Below are 25,431 nucleotides of genomic sequence, written 5' to 3' on the forward strand. Positions count from 1 at the left end.
GATCTTCTGATTAACCATCTCAGCAACAGCCTAGTTCCATGCTACATAAAGACAGCCACAAATTGTTAATCAGCTACTTAAGATACTAAAGGATCTATCTATATCTGTCCACAGAAGACAGACCATTATTAAGTCAGTTTTCTGACTTGTATCCCCAAAGGGCAATTCCATTCTGGTTCACAGCCTGGCTCATTGTACCATAGGTGGTGCAGTGGATTGAGTTCTGGGCCTGGAGGCAGGAAGACTCATTTTCTGAGTGTAAATATGGCCTCATTTGATGTGGACTCTGGGCAAGTAACTTAGTCCTGTTTGCCTCAGTTTCCTCATCTGTAAAATGAGCTGGATTAGGTAAGGGCACACCACTGTTTTTGCCAAGAAAACTCCAAATGGAGTCACCGAGAGTCAGACTTGACTGAACAACATTCCAACCCTTCCATTTCATAGATTAGGGAGTAAAGACCTAGAGAAATAAATTGACTTAAAGTTAGTTACACTGGCTGTAAATTAGTGGAAACAGGATTTCAATCTGTGTTCCCTGACTCCAAGTCCCATGATCCTTCCACTTTACCATGCTTCCTTCAGCATGAATTAAATTTCCTACATTAGGGAAAAGGGGCTATTTATTATATATAACATACATGAAGTGCCTCCACCTTTTTTTTCCCCCTTAAGTGGGGAACTTGCAATAGTTTTTCCTAAAACAAGTAAAAGTTCTCTTGGAAATATTCTACATTCCTAAACTTTCCTGATGCAAAATCTGTTTTCATCTACTGAAGGATTAATATTATCATGTCACATTGCACTAATGACTATTCCCCTTCAGTGAGATCACTAACACTGAATCTTGAAATGAAGCCTTCATTCACAGAATCAGAGTCAATAAGCATTTATTAAACACCTACTTTTTAGCCGGCTATTTTGCTAAGCACTAGGGATTCAAAGAAAGACAAGGTAGTCTCTGTCTCCACCATGAGCTCACAATCTAACTGGGGGAGGGGGAACAAGATACAAACTATATAAAAAAATAGGAAATAGGGAAGGCACCAGAATTGAGGATTGGGAAAGGTTTCCTTATAGAAGGTGAGGTTTTAGCTAGGACTTGAAAGAAGCCAGGAGATGGAGAGGAGGGAGAACATTGCAGGCATGGAGGACAGCCAGAGAAAATGCTCAGAGCTGATAGACTCTTCCCTGGACAGCTAGGCCAGTCATTTGTTTAAAAACATGGGAGAATGGGAAGGTAGGCATGAGGGAATAAGTTGTGAAGGATTTTAGGCAGAGATGGTCAGAGCTTTGCTTCAGGAAAATCACTAGCAGCTAAATGAAGGGTTGTCTGGAGTAGAGTGAGTCAAGGCAGGAAGATCACCAGCAGGCAGTAGACCAGTAGTCCAGTAGTCCAGGTGTAAGGTGATGAGGACCTGCCCAGATGGGGTGGCAGTGTCAGGAAAGGAGGTGTATTTAAGACATGCTTTGGAGGCAAAACTGACAGGCCTTGGCAACAGCTTGGATGTAGGTGGTGAGAGATAATGAGGGGTCCAAGATGGGCCCTAGGCTGGGAGTCTGGGAGACTTGGAGGACGGTGGTAAGTTGGGAAAGGGGGAGAGTTTAGGGGAAAGATGTATTGTTTTGAGTGTGCTGAATTTAAGATGTCTAGGGAGATCCAGTTCAAAATGTCTGGAAGGCAGCTGGAAATTATAAACTGAAGGTCAGCAAAAAATTTCGAGTTTGAAGGTATTTACTCATGCCTGAACAAGAATCATCCTCACTACAACTTAAAAGACATGGTCATACAGGCTTCACTGATGATGGGGAGTGAAGGGACCTCCTGCTAATTTCACCTAGATTGCTCTGTTAAGGAGAGTTATGGTGGGTTTAGCTATTTTTTCCCCCTGGGTCAAATTTATCAGCTTTTTCTGCCCCTACATCCCTCCCCAGTTTCTTCAAGTGATCCTCAGATGATATGACCTTGGAACTCTTTACCATACTGAACACCTTCCTCAGGGTAACTCATGGCCATCAATGTCCTTAAAATGTGGTGCCCAGAACTGAATATTCCATGAGGTCTGATGAGGTCAGAGAACATCATGCCTTTTGATGCCAGCTTGAATTTGCTTCTTTGGCCACCATTACACAGTTAACTCATATTGAGTTTGTAGCCCACTAAAAATGGGTACATCTCTTTCAGAGGAGCTATCTATACACCTTCCCTAATTTTATACTTGAAGCTGAATCTCTGATCTCAAGATTAAGCCTTTATGTATTTATTCTTATGAAATTTCATCTGCATAAAATCCAAGACTGTGAGTGAAGTGAGTAGAACTAAAACAATGTACACAGTGACAGCAATATTGTAATGAAAATCAACTATGAAAGACTTAGCTACTCTGATCCATGAAAAACCAAAGTACTCAGGATGAAAAATGCTATCCACCTCAAGAGGGATAACTGATGAACTTTGAATGAAGGTTGAAGTATATTTTGTTCATCTTATTTTTCTTGAAATATGGCTAATGTGAAAACGTTTTTCATGTCTATATACATACATACATACATGGTACGTTGCTCAATGGGTAGTTAAGTGGCTATAAAGGAGAAAATTTATAACTGAATTTTTTAAATGAATGTTTAAAAAGAGATATTAACATAAGACGCCCATTATATGCAACAGGTATCACATTGCCAAGCCATCACCTGGCCATGCATGCCTCCCTGCTGGTGCCCTCCCAGACCTCTAGAGTAAGCCTAGTTTTAGAATTTTAACTATACTGTGTAGTTTAAGCCTTCTCTCCATATTATCTACAATACCATCCTAAGACTTAAACACTTTGCAAAAAACTAAGTAAACTATAACCACAGCTCTTCCCTGCTCTACCATTCTAGTTAACTGTATCAGAAACACATGGGGAGTAACTTCATCTCAGAAATGCAATTATGCTAACTAGTTTTTTTTGACATAACCTTTAGTAATACATTCAAGAACTTCGACAGGTTTCCATACTTTTGTAGTTTGTTTTGTCGGGAAGGGGGGGGAGGGAATCAGGGCATTTGTCCTTTTCCAGTCCTATAGCTTTTGGCTTGTTCTACATAATATTTTACTTTTTAAAGTTTTATTGACTCCTTTAGTTTTCACGTCAAGACATTATCCAAGCTTGGTCACTTAATTGTTTAGCTGCTTCCTTTAGTGTTCTTTTCACTTACACTGCTGTGGTCAGTGTCCATGCCTCCCTGCCTCTCTGGCTTTCCTCATACATTTTTGGTTTAAGAACGTGGCGCAGACCAAGACTTATGATTTCATCTCTACAGGGAGTTTACAGTGAGGAAACCTCCTCTAATGATGCCCTGTTTTGCAACTTAGAGAGTAGCCCTGAGGCACCTGAGAGGCTAAGTGATTTTTCTAGGGTCTCAGCCAGCATGTGTTGGGGGTGGAGCAGAACTTAAACCCAAACCTTCTCGACTTTGAGGATTATCACCTACCCCTGAGGCCTCTGCTAACTTAATCCCAGAATTTCTTACATAACAACAACATTCTATTAGATTTCACTCCCCAGCTGATAGACACTGACCATTTCCAATTCTTCGCTACCACAGAGAGTGCTATGAATATTCTGGAACATATGGGACCTCTCGTTTCACTGTGATCACCTTTGAGTGTATACCTAAGCAACAAGAACTTACTGGGGGAACAACTGATGGTACCTCAATATAAAGGACTTACTACTGTGCTATAAGAAATGGTGAAGGAGGGTGTCGAAGAGAAACTTGGGAAGACTTGTATGAAATGATACAGAGTGAAATGAGAAGAACCAGGAGAAAAATGTATACAAATGACAATATTGTAAGGGCAAACAACTCTGACAGAATTAGGAACTCATAGCAATAATGACCAATCACAGTTCCAGAGGACATGAAACATGCTAGCAACCTCCCAGCGGAGGTGAAAAAGTGCAGAATGAGACACATTTTCCTCTGGATGTGACGAAGGCAGAAATCTGTCTGGCTAACTACTACATATGTGTAACAAGAGTTTTCTTTTTCTTTCTCATTTTGGGGAGGGAGCAGGAAGAAAAGGCAGACTTTTAGTGATTAAAAAAAATGAAATTTAAAGATTCCACTGACTAGAAGACTTGAGTCTTCTAATGCACTTAAGAAAATAATGTCCTTAAGATGTTAAGTATATACAAAATACACTATTAATGACAGTAAAGATCTTTTTGCCTTATCATGTGAAAAGCTGACTAAAAATATTCCTGTCTCAACTTATATGTAAATCTTAATAAGATTTATGTGGGGTATGCATTTTCCCTCACCCTAAAGCAGGAAACAAGGAGAAATCTGGAGGATACAATTCCAAATCAATCTCTATATAATGAACCAAAAGAACATCACATACAAGCATTTTTAAAATAATAGGCATTCCACTTTAAAACAAAAGCACCAAAATATATTATATTTATTTGTTTATTATCATCATCATCATCATTATTTTTACAAACAATAGATTTGCTGAAACATGCTCTGGCTCATGTTATTGAATTAAAAAATTTAACACATTTCAAAAATATCAAAAATACACTATAATGAGTCTTAACACTAAAATAGGACAATGATTGCACAAAACTGTAAGATGTGGACTCCCTGCCTGGATGACATCCACTGGCAAGTGAGAGAGATCCTACAAAATCCAGGAGAAGGGCATATGGTCTGGAGCACAAGGAATTTCGGGGTGGTTGAATGATCACAGCAAGACTTACTATATGCAGGCTCTTTTGCTAAGCCAGGAGGTGTCTTCTCAATTACAGGGCAGTCGCTCTGTTTGGGGGGATCTGAGCGGCTTCACCCAGGACGAGGCGGAATGTGACACAGTCACACACACCACCTGGGGTCTGCTTCCGGCGCCACTGCGTGACTGCTGTATATGCTTGTCACTTGCTTCCTCATGGAGGTTTCCACGGGATGATTAGTGAACAGAAAGAGATGGTAAAAGCCAGCGGCTGGTAAGTACTCGATTTTGCTGGAAGTTCTACATGAAAATGAGATAATCATTCAACACGCAGTAGGTTGGCTAATACTAACTAGACCCGTCTCCTGGAAAACAGCAGCAATTGCAAACAGGCCATTATCATAGTCCCCAGTACTAGTCAAGCTGCTCACATCTGCGCTATCGCTTATACACAGGGGACCATCCTCCTATCGCACATGTCTGCCTGACAGTAGAATAATAAGCCCTCATCTGTCTGGAGGGGTGAGTCAGTGACTGAACAGCACCACGGCTTGACATGTTAAACTTCAAAGTTTAGACTAGAGCACTTCCCAAATCCATTGTGATTAAATACCACGACTCCTAAGATTCGCACATTCTCCACTCACAGGGGTCACACACTGCTGCTTCAAGGCCTCAGAATAAGTTGTTTTACCCTTTCAGGACCTCTTAATCTGTTCTGTTACACAGAGATGGCAGGTACACAGTTTACAAAGAACACAGAACCATGAGAAGGACATTGTACAAGGGGAATCTAGGGGCACATTTAGTCCCTCAAGCTTAAGAGTAGATAGTGCTCAGGGTATAGGGCTAGATGTCATGAAACACTGAAAGCCTGATCAGATGATATAATTTCCTAGACATCATCTTTTAGGGCAACAGGTCTACTGGCCTATTCTGGTAGCGGGAGGGAAAGCTGCTTGGATTTTTAGGAAGCAGTCTTTTACTTACCTCCTCCAGAGTGGCCAGATAAGGGAATCATTTTTCCTTATACCCACAAATTTAGGTTTGGTTTCTTCATCTAATCTGCAACTTGCTTTAAAAAAAAAAATTAGCTTCAGTACAGGAACATTTGTAACTTCCAAATTCTGAGCTTACAAGTCCAAAGGATGGGCCCAATACACCAGGTTATACAAAACTAGTGGTTATTGAAACAAGCAGGCTGGGGAAAGAAATGAAAGAAATTAATACAATCTAAAGACAGCTCTGAGAGAAGCTGTGATTTCCATGCGGCATCTTTACAAATCAGCCTTCTTTATCAGAGGACATTACTTTTACAACTACTCTGAAGCTCTGGAAGGACAAGGCTCAGCATCCCCATCACCATCTGAGCCTTTTCCCTCTTGGACTTTCTCATTTCCCAAAGACAATGCTACTGCCACAAAATAATTCACCCCTGTTCTCTTAGTGAATCTCAAGCCCTGAATGTGCCCCTGCAGTCCCTTCCTAAGGAGGAATTAATCACATCAAAGATAGGAAACTGCAAGTTCTTCAGTAGCAGAGCAACGATTTGACAGATAAACCAAAACTTTCTTAAAGTACAAGAACTCAAATTTGGACTCCTGAAAAGATTAACATTAATGGTCATTAAGCAATTAACAGGATCCCTCTTAAAAACAAACATGAGTGCCACACATTCATACACACAGGTAATACTTCTTAGACAACCAATACTGTGGACTCATCAGTAAACTGATCATCTGGTCAACTGGTTTGCTATTATTGCTTCAAACAACAAGCCCCCCACAAAGTACAAATTAAGCTGCTTTAAAAAATTATTTGGCAAACCAACATTTAATCTTTATGTTCCTACTAATAAAGCAAATGCCAAACGGTTCTACCCTGTTTTCTTCTTGGACTGTGCAAACACTCAACAAATCCAAATCACACCCCCAAATCGATTAGGTAGCTGAGGCAATGCCAAAGTTTTGGAAGAAAAATTAGAAATCAGCTTTCCTGTCTACGTAAGTCTTCAAATTATAAAGGCAATTGAACAAAATGTGCAAGGAAAAACATTCTGACAGGGCCACGTGGAATGAGAAGTGATGTGCAAAAAGTACAGAAAACAAAGGTTTCTGTTTGCATGGAAATGTTTCTAATCTGATAAGAATCATATAGCAGTAAATGAGCCCAACACTCATTGAGAGCATATATGGTATAGTAAGACTGATTTTTAAAGGGGAACATAGTCTGTTACTGTAATATTAAGATTTGAAGGCCTATAAAAAACAGATTTTAGTGTTAAAATCTGTTTCTCTGGTTTTCAGGAAAAATGATCTTCCTCCTAGAGGGAATTTCTTATATGTGAGGTTCATCAATCTGTTCTTAATTTCTCTTGAAACATAAAAAAGCTGGACAGGAGTTAGCCCCTGGCCATACCTAGTAGGAGATGAAAACTGCCTCACCACATTTTATGGAATTATGCCAGTCTCCAGATCACTCCTCCTCATATGCAGGGAAATTCTCAGCCCCTTCTCATTCCTGTCAAGAGATCTGAACTGTATCCCCTCACCATGACCAGGAGACTATGAAGCTTTTCTCTTCATTCCAATTTTTTACCTTTTAAAAATTCACATCCCTACCAAGAGAACTCTGAATCTTCCCTCATTTCTGTTCCCTCTAACCCTTCCTGGGACCCCTGTGAGAGGCACCAACACCTTGCTGCCCCTAACCAGAGGGACCAAGGTGGGGACTGTCTCTAAGAAGATTGGCTCGAGTGCAGATTCGAAAATAAATTTCAGTCATTGAAAAGTGCTTCCGTTACAGTACATACATAAATCAATTGTTTGATTGGCTCTGCATTCCCAGTTAGCTTCATTTCCATAGACTGTATTCTCTTAGAGAAGAATAAGAAAGCCACATGACCACAGCACATCTCATCTTTAGGCTGAGCTCTGACACTTGACAAGGTGACTATTCAGTCAGAGATCCTTCAGCAGTGATCATGAAGATAATCTTCAGTCACTTCTTCCACAGAAACAAGTCCCCTTCCTGCCCAGGCAGGCAAGTTCTCAAAATTAACCTAGGAGAGAAGGGGTTAATGGCAGGTGGCAGGATTGAGGTGGACCTTCTCTTCCTCCCCAGGGAATTCCAATGACAATTAAATGCTAAATCCAACACTGATGGTAGTTATTAGTTCATTCTAAGTAAACCCGAGTTTTTTCATCTCCGAGTGCCTCCTTTCTGCTCATCCATAGGGTGGTGGCCAACGCAGAAACCAAACTTGCTGGGAAGAATGAGTGGCCACAAGGACCCACAGCCTTCTCAGATGTCAGGGCTCCTTTCAGAGGGTTACAGAGCAGTGTCAAATTCTTCCGAATGGTCTGCCCGATCTTCCTCCCAGGGCTCTGAGTCTGCCCCAGCCCGGGTGTCCTGCGGGTGTTTTAGCTGCTCCTTTACTTCCTCTTCCAGGTCATGAGGTACGATGAGCTGATCCTCTGGCTCCAGCTGCGCTGGGGCACAAAAGTAGCCCGTCTTTTTCTTGGGTGCTTCTGTGGCCACCTCTATGAGGTTTAAGCTGTCTTCTAGGGGCACAATAGAGCCATTGGAGAGTTTTTTCCCATAGAGGCAAGAAGTGGATGGAGATTTCTGTAACTCCCTGCTCACTGGAAGGAGCGTTCCACAGTTCGCGCTGTTTTGTCTCCGAAACCTAAAGAACAATCCTGTGGAGTCTTCCTCAGGACCGAGCATCAGAGAAGGCTCTTCAAGAGCAGGAGGAGATGCCTCAAGACCCTTCCCTTTACAGCAATGGATATCTACGGCCACCTCTACCCTGCTGCCGTTTGTGATGACCCCTTCGACTGGCTGGTCGTCATCACTGTCCAGGCCGTTGTCAGACTGGTTACTGGAGAACGTGGCACAAGACGGCTGGCGCTGAAACATGCCGGAGGCAGGCACGGGATGGAGGCTGCAGCGCCTCTCTGGCCTCGGCAGGAGGCCAGCATCTAGGCCGGCAGCACTGTGCTCGTCAGAAGCCGTGGAGCCCACTTCACTGCTCACTTCTGAGGTGGACACTTCACTGCTGAACTCAGAGGCGATGCCGCTACTGGAGGAAGGGGTGATTGGCTTTGGAACCTCTCTGATGGTAGTGGCTGAGGCAAATCCCCCAGGGCCTGGGAGGCCGAGGCCATTCACCTCACAAGTACAGCCATCTTCCCCAACATTCAAACAGATCACCATTGCCCCAACATTGTCCTGACAACCATAGCTTTGTGCTAGCGTGCATAACTTCTTGGCAGCTGCTAATGGATCATGGACATGCCGCACAGCAGCAACGGCTTCCAGGTAAGACAGGCGTTCCCACAATGCTTTGTTCCCTAAGATCAGCAGCTCATCCTGTACCGTAAGTGGAAGGGAGTATATATGGGGCTTTGGAAGGATCCAAGGGTAGAGGTATGCACAGCCCAACATCCGGGTGCAGCAGGTTACTCCATTCACTTTGTTGTCCTAAAGATAAACATAATTAAACAATAAGCAATAAACCTTAGGGGTCTTGACATTTATCTATGACCTACTGCTTAAAAATGTGTCACAGAGGAAAACAGATATTTCATAAGTACTTTCCAGGGACTTGAAAGTTCTTACCTGTGCCAGAGCTAAAAATGTAAGATTATGGCCAAAAATACTTTATTGTTTGCATACAATAGTCAAATGCAGTAACAAAAGGTGCTTGGCCCTAACATCTCCTAAGTACTTAGCAGCCTTTATATGAAAGAAGACTTCACTGCTTTCCTACCTAGAAAAGGTTAGAAAAAACCATCAGCACAAGTCACACTATTTTTCCTTATCACTAGTATTGAGAGAGGTTCAGAATCCAATGAGTCATTGCAAAAGGTCCTTATTAGAGAGGAAGCTGGGATTAACTAAAAAAATCTAAGGACATACCTGATTGCTTAGGAGAACCTTTGCAGGCAAAAAGCCTACAAAAGGAAACTGGAAGAAAGTAGACAAAGGAATCCAAAGTGAGAAAAAAAAAATCAAACCTATCAACCCTGATTCCAGTGCAGAAATGAACTATGGGAAGGTCAAAGTATAGCCCATGCAACTCTAAATGAAGTATGAAGTCATAAATGATTTGCTCTAGAATTCTACCTTAAAGAAATTCTAAAGTCCACATAACACGCTTTAAAATACCGAGTTAACTGTTTTGCTTTAAGTGAAGTTTTTTATTAACTTTATTACAGGTAGAAATACTTTCCCTATGAGGAAACAAGCAATCAATGGAAACTTAGAAGGGAATTTTACTTTATATGTAAACTTATCAGATTCTGTCCACCAGTTCTTCAAATCAGTTTCCGAAGCTGTCTACAGCCTCAAACAAACAAACCCATACCAGCTACGTTGTAGGGATTCAAAACCCCCTCTTTGTACTGATCTTTACAGATTCAGGGCTCAAGACAACCTAAAGGGACCCAGAGGTCACTGTAGCCCCATCCCTTGGTTCTGTAAATGAAGGGAGTGTGTTTTCTGAGCAGGGCAGGCAAGTGTGCTTGGCCCTAACATCTCCAAAGTACTTCTGGCTCTAAACTCAGAACTTCTTCCACTTCACTGTTCAGTCTCTTTAACTTTCACATCAAAGCAATCCCTTAACAAAGAAGGAAGCCCTGGCCTTGAACTCCAATGCAGGGAGACGTTCTGGCCAGGATTCATGTCTCAGAGCTACCTGCTGAGGTTCTCCTAGTGCTGGGTGGGGTCTGTTTATACGTGCTCATGGATCATAATGCAGTGTACAAGATGGCTAATTATGGGAGTCAGAGGACCAAAGTTTGAATCTTGGTTCTTTTATTACTATTTCTGTGCTGGAAAAATCGCTTTACTTTTTTTAGGCCTCAATTTCCTCATCTATAAAATAAGAGGGCTGGACTTGTGAGACTTCTGCAGTCACTTCCAACCCTAACTCTGTGATTCAAATGATTCACTGTCCCAGGGTAATTGCTATGGCATTTCCATGACTCTTACTTTGCCTGCAAAAGTATTTTAGGAAAACAATCTAACTGCATAAAAGGATTATATAAGGTGCTTCATATAGTGAATCAGTAGTAAATATTAACAACCGTGCCTCTTGCATATGTCTATGCTACTGGATTCTAGGTATCCACAAACCAGTCTCTTTGAGAAACGGAAACAAAAATATTGAGCTACCTCTTAAAAAAAAGATAAAAAATATTAAAGATGCTGGCAACTGACTCAAGATGCTCAAAAAACAATTTACTAGAAAAACAGTACAAAATAAGAAAAAAACTCATAGCTTTGCATTTAGTTAGAGGGAGGAACATGAAACAACAAGGCTCTGCCCCTCAAGTGTCTTGTCAAGGAAGAGCATGCCAACGAAACTGGCAATCACATCAATCACGGGAAAAGCTTCTGGGTCAGCTTGCTTTTTTTTTTTCGAACATGAGATAATGTGTGGAAAGAAATGTTGTAGGTGGAGAAACAAGAACAGACCTTGAGCTTCAAATGAATCTAGCTCTTTCCTGCTGGCTACTGTTTGTCAGTTAAAGGCTCCTGTCTAGCAGGCTTTTAGCCTTCTGAACATTTTCTTAGATACAAAACTAATGCCAAGAACAGACAGCCCAGAAACTATTAGAGGTAAGAACCTCTGGTCCCTTTCAGAGAGTTCTAACCACACAGCAGCTAATGAAGTGTCTGGATGTCCTAGAGATGACCACCCATCAAGAAGGGCTAGAAAAAGCAGCACCAACCTCTGTTATGATGGCTTTCTGTTCTTTCACCCGCTGCAGCTCCTCTGGGCAATGTTCCAGGCTGAAGACTCTGGAGAGGGGCAAGGGCTGTCCGTTCCGGCACAGAACTGCTTGGCATGTGCCTACATTGGCCACTGTCAGGGTGAAGCTACTTGTAGGATCAGCAGTATCATGTCGGACATAACAGAGGAGGGCAGAGGAACCCAGCTTCTGGCCAGCCATTCCCAATTTTCTGTTTTGGCAAATAAGTAAAATAAAATGGAGCACTTTAAAATTAGCCTTACAAATTATTCCCTGTCATTGCTTCAAGTCTCAATATCCACCAATAGGAAGGCATTACAAGTAATCTTCTTGCTGCTCCCAAGATTTTGTGCTCCCAATCCAGACACTGACTGATAGCCAGTAAGAACCAGTCTCTATCCCTTTGTCCCTTACAAAATTGTTGTGAGGAATGACCCTTTATAGAGTTACAGAGATACTAACCATCATTACTATCATAGAGTCCTCCAAGTTAAATGCCTAAAAAAAGAATGGGGAGGGGCGGGCAGGTGGCTCAGCGAGTTAGAGCACCGGCTCCAGTGTTGGGAAGACCTGGGGATGGAATCCTGGGCTCAGACACTCAGCACCACACCCACAAATAACTGGCTGTGTAACCTTGAGCAAGTTACTTAACCCCGATTGCTTAAAAAAAAAAAAAAAAGGAATGGGGAAAGAGGGCCATCTCTTCCTTTGGTGGGGTATTCTGACTCAAAGTGAAGAAGCATTTATTAAGCACCTACTATGTACCAGGCATGTGCTAAGTCCTGGGGATATACAAAGGTAAGAGGGTCCCTGCTTTTGAAGAGTTCATAATCTAATGGGGAAGACAACATGCAGACAATTATATATAAACAAACTCCATGTAAGGATAAATGAGAGAAAGCAAGCAGAGCAAAGGGATTACCATTAAAGAGAATCTGCAAAGGCTTGTTATAGAAGGTGAGACTTTAGTTGGGTCATGAAAGAAGCCTGGGATGCCAGTAGGTGGTGATGAAGAGGGAGAAAATGCCAGAAAAAAATGCCCAGAATTGAGATGGAGTGTCTGTTCAAGAAATAGCCAGAGGGTCAGTGCCACTGGATTGAAGACTATATGAAGGTGGGTAAGGAGTGGGAGGAATCTAAGAAGACTGGAAGAGGGTGGGGAATGCATTTTTTTTATTGATAAATTTTATTCTGACACAGTTATCAAACCTCAATAAGCCTCCAATAAAACACTGTTCTCGAAAAGTATTACAAACAGAAGTCTAAGAAAGATGAAAGCACATGTCCCCAACATTCTTGAAAGTCCTACAGAAGTTAAATACTTCAATTAGACACAGTCACTGTGCTATAGAAACCTCTAATCACGGATTTCATACAAGTGAAAGGCTGGACTGTCTGGTTACACCCCCTAATTTTCCATCTGAGATAGGCCTTTATAAACAGTCACTCAGTTACGGAAAGGAAAGGTCAGGGCCAGAACTCAAGTCCCCTGATGCCTGGCACAGTACCTTGCTACAGTGCTCTTCCTGGGAATCCTAGATGAGAAAATACAAATGGAACCAATATACTGACAAATCAAGAAGACAGAACACAGGCAACTAGTATATGGTCAGCTTGCACATCCAACAACTCATTCACATAACAATGAATCAAACTTCCCATGTGCTACAACAAGGAAGTGGGGGAGAAGGAAAGAGATCTAGTTAATACTGATTCTCCCCTCAGTCTGTCAGTCTCCAGACCCTGAGAGACCTGCTTCTCAAACATCTGACTAGGAAGTTAAGTTTGTAATTTGCTTACTTACCTATGAGACACCAAAAATGTGTTAGCCATGAAAACCGTGTCAATTGCTGACTGCTGCACCTCTTCCAGAAGCACGTCAGCCATCGTACACTGTAGGAGACGGGGGAGCTCTTCATTCCGGTCTCCATCAAACATGCCATACACAGCTTCCACACCTTCAGCAAAGCTGTCCACAGCCAAAGCAGACACACAGAGCCTACAACAGTGAGGGATAGAGAAGTTACTGTGACTATTTTCTGAGTGGTCACGCTTTAAAAATTCAAGTCAATATAGTCAGGAGGGAGGAAGGGGTAAGTGCTCAAGGAGATAAAAGGTAGAAGAACGACAAATAAACAAATGAAAATTTTCTCTAGCTAGGACATTAACGCTGAGTCTGAAAAATGATCACAACATAAGGAGAAAGGGAATTAATTTTGTTAATTTAACGGACAATTACAGGCTCTATTAAAAAATGATGCTTCCAATTGCATCTATAGAACATACAGCAGATTGCCTACTGTCTCAGGGAGGAACAAAGGGAGGGAGGATGGAATAGAATTTGGAAAACTTTTTTAAAATGCTAAATTTTTTTTACATGTAATTGGGGAAAAAATAAACTCAAAAGGATGCTTAAATCGCAGAGAAAAGCTCTACTTTATGAGTAACCACCAAGGAAGGCCATGGTCCAAGCTCAAGTACTCACTTATTCCTCTGGCCAGCCATTTCAGCAAGCCCATGGCTCCAGAAGGCTGATGCACCTGCAGAGTCAGTCGTTAGCAGGGGTTTCTGATCAATTTTCAGGGTGGTGATATGACTGCAAAAAAAGCCAAACTACTGTAAGGTACTAATGCTATATTGCATTTTCTTGGCCTTTATTTCTTTAAACTCAATGTGAACAAAGGCACAGGAAAAGTCATTCAATAGCAGGTTCCTATTTTATGGATATAGCTCTCACCCATGGCTAACACTCTTATATTTGGATTTGTTTTCCCATAGGTTATACCATTATTTCTAGAGGAAAAGCGAACTTCATTGTTAGATACTCTTGAAAAGGTACTAGCCAACTTCCTTCTGTTACATTAAAGGCATCCTGCCTCTGACCCTGTGACTTGGGCAAGCCACAACTTCCAGGAGTCTGTTTCCTCCTCTGTAAAATGGGATAAACACAACCAGAATACTTATTTCACAGTACTATCATGAAGCTCAAATAAGTGCACTGAAAACTTTAATGCTCTGTAAAAAATGTCCACTGCAAATTTTGTCAGGTACAATTCAACAACTATTTACTAAGTATTTAATATATGTCAGTCAAAGTGCTAAACTGATGAGGTCGAATGAAAATATTTGTAGAGCATTTACACAGTTAGTAGAACAAAATAGATGCTTAATAAATACTTTTTCCCTTCCCTTCTGCCTGTGAGGGGTACAAAGAAAGACAAAAATGGTCCTTTCCCTTCAGGAGCTGACAATCTAATGAGAAAGACAACATGCTAATAGTAACTGTGTATAAATTTCAGTTACTTCAGCTCTTTGTGATCCCATTTGGGATTTTCTTGGTAGATACCACAGTGGTTTGTGTTTCCTTCTCTAGCTCATCTTACAATGAGTAAACTCAACAGAAAGGGTTAAGTGACACAGCTGATAAGCGTCCCAGGCAAGATCTGAACACGGAAAGATGACTTTTCCGGGGTCCAGGCCTGACATTCTATCCCCTGCACCACCTACCTGCCACGTATAAATGAGGTAGGATAAATGGGGAGATAAATCTCAGAAGGCAGTAGCATTAAGGGTGATCAGGAAAGGCTTCCTGTAGAAGGTGGGATTCTGACTGTTACCTAAAGGAAATAAAGCAAGGCAGGAGGCAGAGATGTGGAGAGAGCAATCCAGGCATGGGAGACAGCCAGCAAAAATGGGGAGTTAGGAAATGGAATGTCTTATGTGAGGAACACAAAGGAAGCCAGTGTCAATGATACACAGTATGTAGAAAGAAATATTAGCAGAATGGAAAGGTTAAGAAAGGCTTGAGAAGTCAAAGAGAGGATTTTATATTTGGTATTGTACTTTAGGAAGACCACTCTAATAGCTGAGTGGAGGACAGAATGGAGACTAGAGGCATGTGGACCCACCAGAGGGCTGCTGCAACAGTGTGAGGTGATGAGGGCCTTCACCGGGGTGACGGCGGCGTCAGAGAAAAGGTACAATCACGCTCATCATAGCTGCTGCCAATCTGCTGGGCCCCAAAACTCTGTTAACAGATGCGGCCATACCTCACTGATATACTTTAAGTTGGAAGTTTATTAAAGATGACTTAATCAATTTGAAACAAGAGAACAAGCAGATTTTGTTTCAGCAAACTTCTGCAACAAAGAGATTTCTAAGCTTTAGCTATCAGTCCAACTTATTTCAAACAATGCTTAGTATTAGTACATAAAATTCTGATATAGTGAATTAACTTAAATTGGTCTTTAGAGTTTGTTGTGCTGGGATTTGAACAGCATGAGATCCCCAAATTTCAGTATTCCTCCAGCATAACCCCTACCTGAAGCAGAAAGCCCATTATGACACATCTGTCATGTCATTCATCTTCCTTTTGGAGATCTCCAGAAATTGGGAACCCATTTCTTCCTAAGGCAGCCTGTCCCACTTTTAGGTAACTCTAATTATTAGGCAGTTTCTCCTGAGATTGTGCCTAAATTTGGCATTGCAATATCCACCTGCTTTCCCTTCTTCTTTCCTCTAGGGTTAAGTAAAACAAGTAAAATTCTTTTTCCATATCATAGTCCTACATATACTTGAAGATAGAAATTATCTTTCCCTTAAGTCTTCTCCAGGTTAAAATTATCCTTCATTTCTTCCACCAATTCTCCTGATATGAACTCTCCTGTTGTATGTGTGATTTTGCCTTTTTCGATGTTATTTTGTTGATTTGTTTTTTCTGCCATCATCTTTTCAATAACTTTGGCTAAAGGTTCAACCACTTTTCTAGTCTCTTCAAAGAATTAACTTTTAGTTCTATTGATCATTTAATGTTTTGTTTTGTTTTTTTGCTTCCAGTTTGTTTCTTCTCTAATTTTTAGTGTTTTATCTTTTGTGCTTGTTTAGATTTACTTGTTGGCTTTCTAATTTTTAAAAATGTATATTCAGTTTGTAATTCTCTCTTTTGTCAATGTATGTTTGTAAGGTTATGATTTTCCTCCTTAGCTGCATCCCAGATATTTTGATTACACTGTTATTTTCTTTCACATAATTCAGGTACAAGGGTGGGAAAACTGTAGCCTTCAGGCCATATGTGGCCCTCTAGGTCAAGTACAGCCCTTTGACTAAATCCAAACTTCACAGAACAAATCCCCTTAATAAAAGGATTTGTTCTGTAAAACTTGAACCCCTGAATTTTAGTATTTAAGTCTCCATTCAGGCCAGTCTTTCATTTGTGCTCCCTGAACTGATTATTATTTTTATTGCATTATGATCTGTAAAAGATGTGTTAACTATTCCTGACTTTTTACATTTGTCTGTATTATCTCTATGTCCGAATACATGGTGAATTTTTCCATGTGGCAAAATTCCATGTGATTCTGAGAAATACACATACTATTTACCAGTCCTACTTAAAGGACAACACAAATCTCATGCTCTAACTTCTCTAGCAATTTGTTCAATTCTTTATTTTCCTTTTTGTTTCCCTTTCTGATAGACTAAAACTCAACAGGGACAATGAAATCTGCCACTAATACAGTACTGTCTATACCTTATAGTTTGGTTAATTTTTCCTTTATGAACTTAAGAGCCAAGGCAATTGGGGCATGTTTAATACTTCTCTGGCTTCCTTTCAGTTGAAATTAACATCTCGTCTTCTACAGGACTTTGCCCAAGCCTTCTTCATTTTAGTGCCTTCTCTGTCAATTTTTCCTACTTAACCTGTATATAGTTTGTTTGTATATATTTGTTTGTTTAAATGACTTGCTGTTTATTGTCTTTCAGCATAATGTAGCATCCTTGTTTATTTTTCCCTTTTAAAGTTTTGAATGTTTTTGTTTTGTCTCACCTGAGGGATAGTAAATTTTTTTCCCAGTCTTTCATTTTGTGTATGGTTTAGCTTTTTAAGTGTTTCACGTAAGTGATATTGAGTTCTGTTTTCTTGGATTGTTTAATTCATTGACATTTAAAGTTGCTACAACCAGGTTTATGTTATTCTCTATTTGTGTCTATCGGTAACACCCCCCCCCCCCAATTAGGACTTTCCCTTCCTCTACAATACTTTGTCTCTTTATTTTATCTTAATCTACTTTAAAGGTAACCCAATTTACACTGGTACCCTCAAGCCCTCCGTGCTTTCCCTAGTTTTGTTTAACTTATTGGTGGGTTTTTTCCTTCTTTTATCTATTTATTTAATTCTTCCCTTTTCCCCCTTCTTAGTTAAGTATTCAAGTAAAATCCCCTTTCCTCTCCAACTTATTTTGTAGTTTATAAAATTTCCTGTGTCTTTTTCTAAAAATAATTTCTTCTCATTCTCTTTTTTCCTTTTTCTATTTCAGACCTTCTTTCCCTTTGATTCATGGTCATTATACTTAATCTTTTTCTAGTCTGTATTCCTCATGAAATTAAAGCTTTCCAAGGTATCTATCTGGGGTTCCCTTTTCTTTTTTTAAAATGTTTTTATTGATATTTTTGGTCTCTTACATCACCATAATATCCCATATACCTTCCACTTGCCCCTCCCAGACAGAAATCCCATGACAAACTGTAGTCAGTGTGTATAATATGTAACTGTAGTTATTGTGTATATTTTCTTGGTTCTACTTACTTCACTTTGTGTTCACATAGTTTTTCATGTTTCTAAGTAGTCATCACTCATTACTTCTTACAGCACAGTAATAGATTCCATTATATTCGTGTACCTCAATTTATTTAGTCATTCCCCAAATGATAGGAATCAAATTATGTTTCCAATTTCTAGTCATCACAAAAAGTACTGCTAGTATTCTGGAGTATCTGGGGACTTCTTTCTTATCAATGGCTTCGATGGAGTGTAAGCTAAATAATGAAGTCTCTGGTTCAAAGGGTATAGACATTTTAATTACTCTATTTGCATAATTTGAAGTTATTTGCCTTCCAAAATGGTTGTACCATTTCACAGCTCCACCAACAATGTATTCATGTGACTATCCTTCTACAACCCCTCCAACATGGAGTGTTATTTTTTTGTCATCCTTGCCAATTTGCTGTATGTGAGGCAAAGTGTCCAGATAGTTTTTATCTGCATTTCTCTCATTATTAGTATTTGGAGCATCTTTTTTTTTTTCAAGTGGTTGTGAATACCTTGTAATTCTTTTGAAAATAGTTTGTTCATATCCATTAAACATTTACCTATTGGGACATGGCTATGAATCATATTTATATTTATTGTTTATATATCTTAGATACCAAGCCCTTATCAGAAATTTGATAAAGATTTTTTTCCCCATTTGACCCTCAATGCATTAATGTTTGTGAAAAAGTTTTTCAAGGGGCGGCCAGGTGGCTCAGCGGGGACGACCTGGAGATCGAATCCCGGGCTCAGACACTCAGCACCACACCCAGAAATAACTGGCCGTGTAACCTTGAGCAAGTTACTTAACCCCAATTGCTTAAAAAAAAAAAAAAGTTTTTCAGTTCAAAGTTCCCTCTTCTACTATAAATACAGTATTACGTTCCTTTACTTTTCACTGGTTTTCTTCCCCTCACTCCCAAGTCCTTCTTCCTGTTTGATATTCTTCCTTCCTTTTTTCCCCTTCAGCTAGTCCTGTGCCTTATAGTTTAAAAATTTTTTTTGTACCCTTTCCAAAAATTTTTTTCACTCTCATTATCCATGTTCTCTTTCGGTTTACTCTAGGCCCTCGTTCTCTAATTCATGACTTCTATTGGTATTTCTCTTTTCTGTTATTTTTAATGCTATCAAATTATCCATTCTAGGGACTCCCCTCTTGGTCCTTTCTGCTTCTGCCTTGTAGGGCTTTCCCTATGGATTCCCCCTTTGCATGTACCTCAATTCCAGAGTAATGTTAATTATGACTAGCAACAACAACTAACATTTACATAACACCTAACTGTGTTCCAGGCACTGCCAAGTGCTGCACAATTATCATCTCATTTAACCCTCACAACAGCCCAGAGTGGTGGCGGTGGTATCCTAGTTTTACAGATGAGGAAACTGAAGCTAACAAAGATTTGAATTTCAGTTGCCCCAAGGAGTTGATTCCCTTTCTCCTAGGGCAAGAAGAATGGTCTCTCTAAGTATCAAATCCCTATAGATTACATCCATTGTAACTTTTCCAATCACTCGTTGAAACGCTGCTTATTTTCCAGTAGGCTCTTTTCCTCTGAGAGACTATAGGAACAGGGGGATAGGAGGGAAGAAAGAGAGGAAGATACACTCCCAACTCATCTTACTAGAAGACTCCATCCCACAAAGGTTGAAATTCCTGGATTATTAATAATAGGGCTCAATGACCCACACCCTGACTATCAGCATCCTATATTTTCTTCCTTTATCATATGTTTTCCTCCTCCAAGGAAGCCATTGTCACCAAAACCTGCTATACCAAATGCCAGGTATACACTGATCCCTCCTAGTACAAATTCAGGATCTGAAGATACTGAGTTAATTAGACAGATAATTTTTTAAAAAGACCTTTTAGTAAATACAAATACTCAACAAAGATGTATAGCAATAAATGTAGCCCTTCAGGTCCCCAATACAGAGAATATACCCAAACTGATAAAGGTCACAGCCTGTATGGTCATAAAAACCCTTACCAGGTCCAAACAGCTGTACTTCCTTCTCAATGTTTGGTGAAGGCTTCACTAGAAAGTGGGCCTCTGTGCATTCAGCCTGCCCCTCTTCGGACCTCAATGTCCACAGGCTATCTGCTTTTGATTCCTAATGCCATTGGGCCTAGTTAGCCACTTAGGGCCAAGAACAACACTCAAGAAAGGGAAGAGCCAGTAATGCTTAAGTAAGACAGGATCAGCGAGCAGTTCTTTCCATTGCTATCTAATTCAAGGATATCTTTAATATTAAATTTTGATGTGTAGATGGGAGATACCATATGGGAAAAGTGACATTTTGCTCTATCAACTTTTTTTTTCATAATCCAATAACAGAAGCTCAGCGGGCTCTGATATCCTCTACATCTTTGAGTCAATTACAAAATGACAGACACATAATTTACTATTGAACATTACTTGCAAAAGGCCTACTTGTTCCCCACTCATCACCCTTGGGGTTAAGAAACACTGTTCTCTGTGTTATAAGCACAAACCTGAGAGAAACAATTTTCACTTATTTATCATGATCCTAAATTCCAGCATTGTTCTGTTTGAGAGAAACATTTCCAAACTGAGAGAGTCCCATATCATGCCCTTGGACAAGTCTCACAAACAAAACAATCTTGAGGGAACTTTTGAGGAATACTGAGTAAGAAAAATTTTCTAATAGGATAAAATACAGTTATATAGCTCAGGGTTAACATTTTCCTTAATCTAATAAAACAGTTACTTAATCTCAGCCCCTTCTTGGATAATTATTTTCCTGAGACTACTTAATCCCTCTAGCCCTGCACAGATCTCCCTGCTTCCCCCAGCTCTTTTCTCTTTGGCATTATTCCTACCATCCCTGATAAAAACATTTAGGTCAGTAATGTGAGGGTCTAAGCGCAGTGTGTTCTCTGATGCTGAGGTACATTTGTTACAGTAATCTTTGGGGACCTTAACCATTTTCTTTAGTTTGTTGTCATTCTTCCATTTCTATCCTTAAAATGCTATTGTAATGAGTTTATTATAGGATGTCCTGCCAAATCTTTTTTAAAGTAGTACTGCATTCCACTTTTTGAAAATGTTTCTTTTGCCTCACTTCTCAAATATAGAGAGAACTGAGTCAAATTTATAAAAATAAGAGCCATTCCCCAATTGATGAATAGTCAAAGAATATAAACAGGCAGTTTTCAGACAAAGTAATTGAAGCTATCTATAACCAAATTTTAAAAATGCTCTAAATCACTACTAACTAGAGAAATTAAAATTAAGACAATTCTGAGGTAACATCTCACATCTATCAGATTGACTAATACAACAGAAAAGAAAAATGACTAATGTTGGAGGGAATGTGGGAAAAGTGGGACATAAATGCACTGTTGGTACAGTTGTGAATTAATCCAATAATTCTGGAGAGCAATTTGGTACTATGCCCAAAGAGCTATAAAACCATGCATACCCTGGCAATACCACTAGGAGGTTTGTATCCCAAAGATATCCAAGAAAAAGGAAAAATAAGTACAAAAATATTTATAGCAGCTCTTTTTGTGGTGGGAAAGAATTGGAAATTAAGGGGATACTCACAAATTGGGGAATGGCTGAAGAAGTTGTGGTATATGATTGTGATGGAATACTATAATGCTATAAGAAATGATAAGGAGGATGCTTTCAGAATAACCTCGACTTCTATGAACTGATGCAAAGCAAAGTGAGCAGAGCCAGGAAATTATTGTACAGAGTAACAATAATATTATATGATGATCAACTGTGAATGACTTAGCTATTCTCAGCAATACAATGATACAAGATAATTCTGAAGGCCCTATGATGAAAAATGCTATGCACCTCTACAGAAAGAAATGATAAAGAGTTTATATGTAGACCAAAGCAAACCTTTTTAATATTCTTTTTTTGGGCCTGTGTTCTCTTTTGCAACATGGCTAATATGGAAATATATTTTGCATAATTGTACATGTATAATCTGTATTAAAGTGCTTGCCTTCTCAAGGAGGGGAGAGAGGAAGGAATTTGGAACTCAAAAATGATAAAAAATGAACATTTAAAAGTTATTCTTAATAGTAATTGAGAAAAAATGAAATTAAAACATTCTGGGGCGGCTAGGTGGAACAGTGAATAGAGCACTGGCCCGCCCTGGAGTCAGGAGAACCTGAGTTCAAATCCGACCTCAGACACTTAACACAAAACTAGCCGTGTGACCTTGGGCAAGTCACTTAACCCCAATTGCCCTCCCCAAAAAAAAATTCTAAAAAAAAGAAACCGTTATCAATAGTGTCAAAGGCTGCAGAGAAGTCAAGGAGAATGAGTATTAAGAAAAGGCCATTGGATTTGGCAACTAGGAGATCATTAATAGCTTTGGAGAGAGCAATTTCAAAGGAATAATAAGGTCAGAAGCCAGATTGTTAGAGAATGAAAAGGATGAATTCTAGTGGAAGCACCTATTGTAGACACCTTTTCAAGGACTTTAGTTAGAAAGGGTAGAAAGAAAGAGATATGGGATAAAGTTTAGCACAGAAAGATCAAGTGAGGGTCTTTTTCAAAACGGGGGAGACATGAGCATGTTTGTAAGCACCAGGAAATGAGCCAGTAGAGAGGAAGACACTGAAAATAAATGATAGAGTGGGGGAGGCAGTCTGTTGAAAGAGATATGATGGAACTGATCTCTTGAGCAGTGAGAAAGCCTTTGTTAAGGGGAAAGGCCACTTCAAAGTATATGCCACACAAGGATAATACCCACATAATAACACGTTTTTCTTGGCCATTGTGTTATTGCTGATTTCATTCTTTGTGATATTATTTGGGGCTCACTCTATCCATCACCTACAAATTCTTTTCTTGACAGTGTTTATTATGTAAAAGCATGAAGCTTCTGTGCAGTCTTCATGTTTTTGGCCTCTTTGATTCTTTTCTTCCTCAACCATGGTTTTCACGCATATTCCTCACCACTCCCCATCTTTGCAATGAAATCACAGACCAATGATTTAATTTGGAGAGTACTGTCAAATTCTTCACAGGATTTCTTTCTATCTTTGTCCTCAGCAACTGATGTTGGTGTAAAAACTGAATTTATTTTCATGGTGGTCTTTTTTGCATATATTTATCAGCACTAAAATGTGAGATGACCAAATATTCCACAAAATAATATTTCTTGTTGCCTCTGGCCAATTATAAAACCAGTTCTGCCAACTGCTTTCCCTGTCCAAGAAGAGCTTATGAGCCACCCTTCCCTTTAGCCAAAACCTCCTTTTTTGTTCTGGTTTCATTTATACTGAAACTGTCAAGATAGATTGTGTTCCTCCAGCAACAGGCCTACTTGTTGCTAACTGGACAAAGATCTTACATTTGGAGTCACAACATTCAAATTAAAGTTTATAAACTGCCTAAAATTGTGCTATTCTTTTCTTTTTTTGGAGGGGGGAAGGCAGGGCAGTTAGGGTTAACTGACTAGTCCAAGGTCACACAGCTAGTAAGTATTAAGTATCTGAGGTGGAATTTGAACTCAGGTCCTCTTGACTCTAGGGCCGGTGCTCTATTCACTGCGCCACCTAGCCACCCCAAAACTATGTTATTCTTGGCACCCTTTGTTCCCCTCTCCTTCACTCTACCACCATTCTGCTGAAGCAGAAGGAGGTTGCACAGGACTGAGGTCCACTCTGTATTTTTTTTTTCATGGACTGCTGTGGCTAAAAAATTAATCATCAATAGCCCAGCCAACAGGTGACAAGCTTTTCTGTAAATAGCTAGCCTGGTCCTCACAAAGCTGACTCAAGTCTGTTTGCCAGGGTCTTATTCAAAAGTCTTCCAGCTGAGTAGAACCTGACAGAGTTTGCACTCTGTGGGCAGAATCTTGGAGAAACCAGGGTCATATCTCCATGTTATAATGAGGCATCTGAACAGGCCTTTGCAAAAGCTTCTCCCTAATATTGCTTCCAAAGCCTTTTTTTATAGTCTATAGCTTTTCTCTCCAGCTTCAGCTCATCTGAGTTTCAGCATTCCTGACAACATTTGTAAAGAGCTGGGTTTCTCTGCTTGTATTTATTGTCTGTGTTTTCTTAGATATTCAGTATGTAGCTTAGAAACAAATCTCAATTCCTCGGCAGGTTCCTTTGCATTCACATCGCTCTCTTCAGGCAACTCCCATCTGTTTCTTCCTTCTCAAAATTGTTATCCTTTGTCATATTTTTAGCATTTTGTTTTGTGTTTCCCTCCTAGCCTGAATTCTGCTGGAGTATTGATACGTGGGATTCTTTCTCACTCTTATGTATGGACTTTTTCTCCTTGAATTACAGACCACTGGTCTAGAATCATGCATCTCACACCTCGACAATCTTAGGGAAACCTACAAGATCAAATTTACTCATCGGCATCACTATAGCTCACCCTGAACTGTGTGAATTTATACTAAAACACTGGCTTCTTTCTTGGAGTTCTTGGGTATCCCAATAGCTTTTCTTCCTTTACTGGTATCTAGCTTGGAAATATATGTAGGAAATTTTCTCTCTCCCTTATCCTTTTCAATTTAAAGTTCTTTTGATTGTAAGACATCAGGCTATACTCTTTCCAGTCCAAGTTAGGGTCCTCTATCTCTGACCAAGCATCATGATGCAGGGAGAAGAATATGGACAGATGTGGATACAGGGGCCCCAGACTTGTATCAAGCTCTCCTATTTATAACTTGTGTGACCCTGGGAAAGTCACTTAACTTTTCCTCATCCGTAAAATTAAGAGGGTGGGCCAAATGATGTCAGTCCATTATAGGTCTAGCTCTGGTAGGAAGACTTAATGAGTATGAAAATACCCATAGCTGTCACAGAACATTCAGATTGTGATGCTGTGATGGCCATGATGCTCTGGTCCAGTGGAATGGTCTGGCCACTGGCATTAAGCCTCTGTCAGCAAATGAATCAAGGAACGTAATAACAATGGCATCAATCCTATTTGGTATACAGACGCTAGCAGAACAAGGTCTATTAAAGGTCTTTAAAGATCTTGAAATTGGCAGGATTAAAATGTGATTTCAACTTCAGAATCATTTTTATGTATTTCTTACCTGAAGATATCCAGTGTCTTATGTTCCAGAACCAGATTTGTATTTCCAGTTAGGTCAAGGTCCTGCAGGGTAGGAGGCAAAGCCTCAGGAATCAGAATTTCTGTCAAGTCATTACAGCTTAAATCTACAAACTGACAGGGAAAGAAAAATACAAAATGAGACTATATCAGGGAAAGCAAAGCCTTCATTCCCAAACATTCATGACCCCCTACCCCATATGCCAAGGGTAATAAATAATCACTGCTCTAATCAAAAGTCCCACCCTATCCTTCTAGGGCCCTTCTCCAAATGGAAGGAAAACCACCACATAC

At 40.0% G+C, this 25,431-nt stretch overlaps 1 protein-coding gene across 1 annotated transcript in view; it reads right to left on the bottom strand.

Moving 5' to 3' along the window:
• Positions 1–3,916: 3,916 nt before the first annotated feature.
• Positions 3,917–25,431, bottom strand: part of PHLPP2 (PH domain and leucine rich repeat protein phosphatase 2) — a 112,244-nt gene continuing 90,729 nt past the window's right edge. The window contains exons 15-19 of the mRNA XM_069087702.1: positions 25,121–25,251; positions 13,964–14,074; positions 13,283–13,477; positions 11,458–11,689; positions 3,917–9,202 (exon numbers count right to left, since the gene is read on the bottom strand). Coding sequence (XP_068943803.1) covers positions 8,048–9,202; positions 11,458–11,689; positions 13,283–13,477; positions 13,964–14,074; positions 25,121–25,251 — 1,824 coding nt within the window. The 3' untranslated portion in view covers positions 3,917–8,047. The remainder of the gene's footprint in view (positions 9,203–11,457; positions 11,690–13,282; positions 13,478–13,963; positions 14,075–25,120; positions 25,252–25,431) is intronic.

The sequence above is a fragment of the Petaurus breviceps genome, unplaced genomic scaffold (genome assembly GCF_028583685.1).
Source record: "Petaurus breviceps papuanus isolate PSGF00001 unplaced genomic scaffold, PetGlider_PUasm1.0 182, whole genome shotgun sequence".
Lineage (NCBI taxonomy): Eukaryota > Metazoa > Chordata > Mammalia > Diprotodontia > Petauridae > Petaurus > Petaurus breviceps.